This window comes from Dermochelys coriacea, chromosome 4 (assembly GCF_009764565.3).
Source record: "Dermochelys coriacea isolate rDerCor1 chromosome 4, rDerCor1.pri.v4, whole genome shotgun sequence".
NCBI lineage: Eukaryota > Metazoa > Chordata > Testudines > Dermochelyidae > Dermochelys > Dermochelys coriacea.
The window spans coordinates 144,512,853-144,521,382 of record NC_050071.1 but is presented as its reverse complement, the minus strand read 5'-3'; the positions used below and the strand labels follow the sequence as shown (position 1 = coordinate 144,521,382).

Here is an 8,530-nt window from a genome sequence, read left to right as displayed (position 1 = left end):
GGAGGGGGGAGCTCGGCGGCGGGGGGGGGCGCGCCTGTCCCGCAGGGGAGGGGGGAGCTCGGCGGCGGGGGGGGGCGCGCCTGTCCCGCAGGGGAGGGGGGAGCTCGGCGGCGGGGGGGGGGCGCGCCTGTCCCGCAGGGGAGGGGGGAGCTCGGCGGCGGGGGGGGGCGCGCCTGTCCCGCAGGGGAGGGGGGAGCTCGGCGGCGGGGGGGGGCGCCTGTCCCGCGGGGGAGGGGGAGCTCGGCGGCGGGGGGGGGCGCGCCTGTCCCGCAGGGGAGGGGGGAGCTCGGCGGCGGGGGGGGGCGCGCCTGTCCCGCGGGGGAGGGGGGAGCTCGGCGGCGGGGGGGGGGCGCGCCTGTCCCGCGGGGGAGGGGGGAGCTCGGCGGCGGGGAGGGGGCGCCTGTCTCGCGGGGGAGGGGGGAGCTCGGCGGCGGGGGGGGGGCGCCTGTCCCGCGGGGGAGGGGGGAGCTCGGCGGCGGGGGGGGGCGCCTGTCCCGCGGGGGAGGGGGGAGCTCGGCCGAGGGGTCTCCCCGTGTCCCCACGCGGGATCTCACCTGACGGGTCACTGCGGGGGGGTCTCTCCCTAAGGGAGGGGGCGGGGGGGTCACTGCCCGCGGCGCGGCGGCTTCTCTGTCACTTTCACTTTCTCCCGGTCCCGCCCCCGCCGCCCGCCCCATGGAGAAGCCGCGCCGGAAAGCCTGGCGCAGGCTCCCAGTGACGCCTCGTCGGCCATCTCAGGTAAGGGCAGCGGTTGGCGGCTAGGGAGGCCAAGCTGGAAGCCGCCATCTTCGATAAGACCACGGTGGGGGCGGCCATCTTGGATAAGGGCAAGGCAGAGGGGCAGCCCTGTTGAAGCTGCAGGTGATGCTCGCCAAGGATGCCGCCATCTTTGATAAGGGCACCCTCGGGGCGGCCATCTTGGATGAGGGCAAGGCGGGGGTAGCCATGTGGCATAAGGGCAAGGCAGGGGACAGCCGTGTTGAAGCTGCTGGTGATGCTTGAGGAAGCCGCCATGTTGGATAAGGGCAAGGCAGAGGGGCAGCCCTGTTGAAGCCGCAGGTGATGCTCGCCAAGGATGCCGCCATCTTTGATAAGGGCACCCTCGGGGCGGCCATCTTGGATGAGGGCAAGGCGGGGGCAGCCATGTTGAAGCTGCAGGCGATGCTTGGGTGTAGCAAGGGCCTTGTGTAAGCGCAACCGCAGCGTGTGAGCGCCATTCCCCCCGACGGTGCCTTGTACCAACAGCCTGGCCGCTGGCGGGTACAAGCCCCATCGGTGCAGCGGGACGTTGCCCCCACCCGCCCCTGCCATCGCTTGGTGTGGGGCGAGCCCAGACAAAAGGCCAAGGAGTCTCTCGCTGTAGGAGAAAGCGCAGATCATCCGCGAGTGCCAGAGGCCGGGGGCCACTCAGAGCCAAGTGGCCGTCAAGTGGGAGTTGCACCGGTCGGTCGTGTGCCGGATATGGCAGCAGAAGGAAAAGCTGTTGGCTGACTATGAAGCCGGCCAGTCGAACGGCTGCCGTAAGCGCGGGCGGGAAGGAAAAGCCCCTGCCGTCGATCGGGCTCTCTTTACCTGGCTCAAGGAGAAGAGGGCGCAGGGGGCACGGCTGGCTGGACCCGCAGTCAAGGAAAAAGCCCGTCAGCTCGCTGCTTCCCTTGGACTGAACGATTTTAAGGCAAGCGATGGTTGGTTTACCAGATGGAAGAAACGCTTCAATGTTGCCTGCAAAAAAGAGCAGGGCAGAAAACAGTCAGCGGGCAAACCCGCATCTGAGCAATGGCAGTGCGAAAAACTTCCTCATATTCTTGAAACGTTTTCTCCGGCTGACATCTACGATGCTGACGAAACAGGTCTTTATCTGAAAGGGCTCTGTGACAGAGGACATGGAAAAAATAATGAAAAGCTAGAAGGAGGGAAAGCGGCAAAGGACAGGGTAACTGTGCTCGTCTGTGCCAACATGGACGGGAGTGACAAACGCCCACTGTTCATGATCGGGAAGTCAAAACGACCCCGATGCTTTCCAGAGGATTTCAGGAAACTTCCCCTCAATTATGTCAGTTCGGCGAATGCCTGGATGACAGGTGAGATTTTCATCAATTGGCTGAAAAAGTGGGATCGCCAGCTTTGCTGGCAGAGCCGTAAGATATGCCTCTTCCTGGCTAACTGCTCCATACATCCTCAAGGAGTGGTTCTCACTAACATTCAGCTCGAATTTTTACCCTCTAATGCAACATCTTCGATGCGACCTATGGCTCAAGGTGTCATTGAGAACATGAAGGGACATTACCGATCAAAAATCACAAACCGGATTAATGTTGCTCTTGATGTGGACCCCAACGCAGGTGTTCAGACAGTCCTGAAAACTGTAAACTTGCTAGATTGCGTTCATCTTGTTGCTGAGGCCTGGCAAGATGTAAAGCCTACAACAATTTCCAACTGTTTTCGGAAAAGCAGATTTGTTGTGCCAGAGGAAGGTATGCGAGACGAGGGTATTGCAGAGTCTGACGACCCCCTAAACGATGTCCCACTTCCAGTCAACATGGAAAAAGAGGATTTAGTAGCTGCTGTGGCTGGGGATGAGGATCTGCTCACGTTCAGAGAGCTAAGCGATGGGGAATTACTGCGCACTGCAGCAAGGCCAGAGAAACGAGCTTGTGTTGATGAAACGTATCATAATCCAGAGGATAATCAAGAGAGTGAGGATGATTTTGATGAAGTTCCACCCCCGACAAACTCTGAGCTGTTGAAGGCTTTGAACACACGTCGGCACTTTTCACAGCTAGAGGGACTTGGGGACAGGGTCTACTGGGCTCTTTGGTACCTTGAATCCCACCTTCAAAACAAAATTGTGGCTGAGAAGAAGCGGAGCAAATTAAGAGAGTTCTTGCACCCCAAATGAATGAGTTCCTCCATGCTTAGTTTATCAGTTGATACACTGATGTGGAATATCAGGTTTTAGAGTAACAGCCGTGTTAGTCTGTATTAACAAAAAAGAAAAGGAGTATTTGTGGCACCTTAGAGACTAACAAATTTATTTGAGCATAAGCTTTCGTGAGCTACAGCTCACTTCATCGGATGATGAAGCTCACGGAAGCTTATGTTCTAATAAATTTGTTAGTCTCTAAGGTGCCACAAGTACTCCTTTTCTTTTTTGATGTGGAATAGTACTTTAATTTAGGTTATTACAGTATTATTAGCTTAGCAGATGCCCTTATCCAGGGTGACTTACAAAACACTACAGTACATGCCAGTACAAAAAGTGTTTATGAAAGGTGTTGTTTGTTGTCATGGTTGATGTTTGATTGTTCTTAAAACATAAACAGAAAAGTTGATACTTTTATAACTGTTACTCAATTAATGCTGCTTTCTTGATACAATGTGGTCATAGATGACAAATGCAGAATGGAGCAGCTGTTTAAAATGTACAGTATGTACACTAATGCAGTACTGTAGCCACAACAGTAAACATACACTGTATTGTTTCAATTCTAGACTGTTGTACTGTCACTGTTTGACATATCAGAAAAAGCAGGCTGCCTTTGGTCAGATGACACTCCCCATAACAGCAACCTCCTCTTAGGAGCAACATAGCAAAAGGGCACCGATATGTTGCTACTAATGAGTGCGTACTGTCAATCTCGCTCTACTACTCAGAAGGCAGCCATCTTGGATGAGAGTGATTCACAGTGGCCATCTTCGATGAGAGCAGCCTGAGTAAGACAGATCTTGGATGAGGGCAGACCAACTAGGGCTTCAAGGGGCATCCACCTTAGATGAAGACGGATTCCCTGAGGTCTGAAGGAGTGGCCATCTTGGATGAGGGCAGACCACCTAAGGCCTGGAGGGGCAGCCATCTTGGATAAGGGCATCCAGCCATCTTGGATGAGGGCAGCCTGACTAAGGCCTCAAGAGGCTGCCACATTGGATGAAGGCCTCCATGTCTCCATCTCCCAGCTGTGACTGTGCCCCAGCTTTGTCCGGCTCAGGCTGCCCAGGTGCCTGCAGGCTGTCAGGGAGGCTGGGCAGGCGGCCTGAGGCTTGTGCCTAGATGTCAGGGAACCGAGTTGGAGCCTGAGCCGCAAGTGGAGGCTGAGCCTGGTGGGGGGGCGGCCCAACAGAGCATGTGCAGCTGCAGAGCTGAGCCCACAGGCCAGACTTTGGGACCGGAACATGGCCCAGCAGTGTTGCCTGATTTTAGGAGATTAATAATATTGTTTAGATAACATGGGTTATAGGCTCGCCAATTAATCTGATCAGAAGATAATAAGGTTCTTGTCCCAGAATCAGACTACACAGCATTTGCAAAGACCCTCAGGAATTATGACAAGGACACTGAGAACAAAATGTAGCCTTAAAGACTTCTGTTGAGACAAATGGAATAGTAATCAAATAATCAATCAATTACGAAACCATAATATTGTTCTAGCAGTACATGTGGTATTATATATGATAAAGGTTTCTCAATTAACATACTCACACCCTTCCTTGATAACCTGGTGATAAGAGACAAAGGACCAGCCTCGTCTCTGGCATGCCAAGAGAGTCTGATGGTTCAGGTTTCTCAAATTTTGAGTGGGAAGTGAAGAACCTAATTGAAGCTACAGCTAAAGCTAAAGACTATAGAAGCTGACTTAGAGTTACTTAAGAACTAACAAGGACAAACTAAACAATGAATGAACTGAACTGCACTGACATGGTGGACTGTCCTTCTGACAGAGCCTGAGCACTGTGTGCCCACCTTCCATGTCCAAACTTAATTTCCTCACCGAAATATCAAGTGCACTTACTCTATAGGCTGGTATGTCCTTGCGTATTGATGACCATTTAGCTCATTCTCACGTCTGTTTTTTCTGGCCGCACCGGTTATTTCCATGTTTTTTGTGGTGTACTTGTTAAGTCTGAAAAAGGCCATGAATGTAGGTGGCCATATCTACACCGACTTGCTTTAACTTGCTCACTTCTCTATGTTAAAGGTCACACACATACATATACTTTATGCTTTAGCTCAGCACCACCTATCTCGGCTAACGGTCTCCAACATGTGTCTGCTAACTTGCTTTAGCTCAACATACAGGATGTGGCCTGTAGGTTCCTTGCATTACAGCCAATAATACACCAATACAAATTGATAAACCCATTCTAATAAAACAAATGATCAAACCCATAAGAAAAGATATATAGGCAAGCAAGCAGGCTAGCCCTAGAGGCTACAGCAGGGCCTCACTGCTCCCTCCTGCTCCTCCGTTGGCCTAGCTGCAGCCACCTGACACCCCTTGTCTCACACCCCCATTGTCAGCTCCTCAGGGCCGAGGCCATCCCTGAGCTGTGGCTGTACAGCGCCTAGAGCAGCCGGGCCCTCGTGTGCGAATGGGGCGCGAGGCTCTGCTGCAGCACGGATAATACACAATGATGGTGATAGGGCGGGGCAGGGGAGGGTGAAGGGTGGAGCCTTTTATTCTATTTAATGTTAATTATACTACCGTGGGTTCAGCTCTGGCGACTATAGTCTCAATTTCAACAGTTTATCTCTGTTTGTTCTGGATCTAGAGACCTTAGGAACACATGAAATCATAGGCAAATAACACAGACAATTACAAGAGTATCTATCTTGTAGTAGTTTTATTAACGTTACCAACCAAGTTATAAGTGTCACAGCATATACAATTCCTAAAGATAAGAACCATGTACCAGTTATACCTACAGACATATTCACATCCTCCTAGATGGTGTTAGAGAGTCTGTTGGCCCTCTCATGGATTGACCATCAATACTGGAGTGGTTCCTGCTGGAGTTTCCTGTAGGAAGCTAAATTTTCCTGCTCTGGGCACCCCTTCTTATTCTGTGAGTCTGTCTATACCTACATTCTGTACATGTACATGAAAGTGTCAACCCTCTCTTCCTTATTGGTCTGTGTCCTTTAGAAACACAAGGAACCCAAATTCTATAAGCTGGGTAGGTTCTCATTAACATTGATGTACCACTTTATCTTGTGGTTAAGGCACATGTTGGAGACAATATTTGTTGTTACAACATTTTATCATTTAAATTTAATCTTCCCGGCTACACTTACACATTATTACCAGTTGGTACCTCTTTCCCCATAATCTTTTGGGTTAGTTTTCGGTCATTGACTTACACCATCAATTCTTGTCAATCAGGGCCGGGCTGGGCCCAATATAAAGGCTGCCTAGCAAAGGAGAGGGCAGTCTCTCCCTGACTAGCAAGGGAGGAGGACTGGCTCCTGGGGTAAGGCGGTAGCACCTCGGACAGAGCAGTGATGGGCAGGTTCGGGGGAGCAGAGGAGAGCTTCGGCCCAGTTACTTGCCATGCTGCGGCTTCTGCTAAAAAGGGGTCAAGAAGGTGCATGGGGCCAAAGGAGAAGTGGCCCAGGGAAGATAGGTGGACAGGAGGGAAGTGAAGGAGGGCAGAGAGAGAGAGAGAGAGGCTACTGCTAGAGGGTCCCTGGGTCAGGACTCAGAGTAGGGGGTGGGCCTGGGTTTCCCCCTTCCCCCCTTAACACTGCACGTGGCCACAGAGGAGTGGGGCCGAGACAGACTGCGACTTGCCCTGAGGTGAGGGGTTAGACTTTGGGGTTGTGGTTGGTCACTGAGACAGGTGCAAGCCAAATGACTGTTGTTACTTCCCCCCCAACCTCCCAGAAGGGGGTGAGAAGGGAGTAGTGGGTGCTGCCAGAGGGCAGTGTCCTGAAGCGGACACTACTGAGCAGGGAGCAAGGCAGTTCCCAAATCAGCAGAGCAGACAACAGGTGAGACACCACGTGCAGAGGGCGCTGCACAGCTGACAAGAGCTAATTTCTGGAGCAACCAGCCGGAGGCACCAGCAATGGTGAATCCTGACCCTGTCACAACCCCATAATGCTTTATAGAAATATGCTTCAGAGTAGCAGCCATGTTAGTTTGTATTCGCAAAAAAGAAAAGGAGTACTTGTGGCACCTTGGAGACTAACAAATTTATTTGAGCATAAGCTTTCGTGATGCATCCGATGAAGTGAGCTGTAGCTCACGAAAGCTTATGCTCTAATAAATTTGTTAGTCTCTAAGGTGCCACAAGTCCTCCTTTTCTTTTTTTTTTAGAAATATGCTTATGAGTGTAAATATGACATAACTGGAATGTTTTATGCTAAATATGCCATGTAACATATCTTTGCAAAGGTTATGTTCTACTGAATGCATTTCTCCTATTTGTATGCATGGATCATTTTTATATCTGGAGTTAGGAGCGTTGGCTCTATGCTTGTATTTAAAGTATTTGCTGTAGGAAGCACCTAAGGCAGATTTAGTCAACATAGTGTGAAGGGGTTATTCAAGTAATTGGGAGCACTTAGTTACAATGGACCTTGAGAGACCCCAATCCACATCTCAGCTTTCCTGGGAATGTTCTGGCTAACATGTGGGCAATGGCGTCGGCCTGTAGAGAACTGAGTCATGCATGGACATCTGATTTGCCCATGTGATTCCAAAACTCCATCTTGTAGCTGTGATTCTACACAGTGAGAGAGAGGGGTTTCCACCCACAAGAGAGACTATATAAGCCATGGAAATCCCTCCATTTTTGTCTTCAGATGGCTCAAGAGATGCCTGAAAGAAACTGGAACAAAGGACAGTAACTACAGGAGTGTGAGTGATTGCTGGACCCAGACTAGGAATCATAGAATATCAGGGTTGTAAGGGATCTCAGGAGGTCATCTAGTCCAACCCCCTGCTAAAAGCAGGACCTATCCCCAACTAATCATCCCAGCCAGGGCTTTGTCAAGCCTGACCTTAAAAACCTCAAAGGAAGGAGATTCCACCAACTCCCTAGGGAACCCATTCCAGTGCTTCACCACCCTCCTAGTGGAAAAAGTTTTTCCTAATATTCAACCTAAACCTCCCCCACTGCAACCTGAGACCATTGCTCCTCGTTCTGTCATCTGCTACCACTGAGAACAGTCTAGATCCATCCTCTTTGGAACCCCCTTTCACGTTGTTGAAAGCAGCTATCAAATCCCCCCTCATTCTTCTCTTCTGCAGACTAAACAATCCCAGTTCCCTCAGCCTTTCCTCATAAGTCATGTGTTCCAGTCCCCTAGTCACTTTTGTTGCCTTCTCCTGGACATGTTCCAATTTTTCCACATCCTTCTTGTAGTGTGGGGCCCAAAACTGGACACAGTACTCCGGATGAGGCCTCACCAATGTCGACTAGAGGGAAACGATCACGTCCCTCGATCTGCTGGCAATGCCCCTACTTATACAGCCCAAAATGCCATTGGCCTTCTTGGCAACAAGGGCACACTGTTGACTCATATCCAGCTTTTCATCCACGGTAATGCCCCAGGTCCTTTTCTGCAGAGCTGCTGCCTAGCCACTCGGTCCCCAGTCTGTAGCGGTGCATGGGATTCTTCCATCCTAAGTGCAAGACTCTGCACTTGTCCTTGTTGAACCTCATCAGATTTCTTTTGGCCCAATCCTTTAATTTGTCTAGGGCCCTCTGTATCCTATCCCTACCCTCTACCTTATCTACCACTCCTCTG

At 51.2% G+C, this 8,530-nt stretch overlaps 1 protein-coding gene across 1 annotated transcript; it reads left to right on the top strand.

Moving 5' to 3' along the window:
• Nucleotides 1-1,124: 1,124 nt before the first annotated feature.
• Nucleotides 1,125-3,340, top strand: LOC119854729 (tigger transposable element-derived protein 4-like). Its single transcript, XM_043512880.1, has 2 exons — nucleotides 1,125-2,940; nucleotides 3,157-3,340. Exon 1 carries the CDS (start codon nucleotides 1,958-1,960, stop codon nucleotides 2,897-2,899), a length of 942 nt encoding a protein of 313 aa, XP_043368815.1. The 5' UTR covers nucleotides 1,125-1,957; the 3' UTR covers nucleotides 2,900-2,940; nucleotides 3,157-3,340.
• Nucleotides 3,341-8,530: the final 5,190 nt, after the last annotated feature.

Excerpts from the sequence above, each read along its gene's own strand:
- LOC119854729 (XM_043512880.1), top strand. The coding sequence starts at position 1,958 with ATGGACGGGAGTGACAAACGCCCACTGTTCATGATCGGGAAGTCAAAA.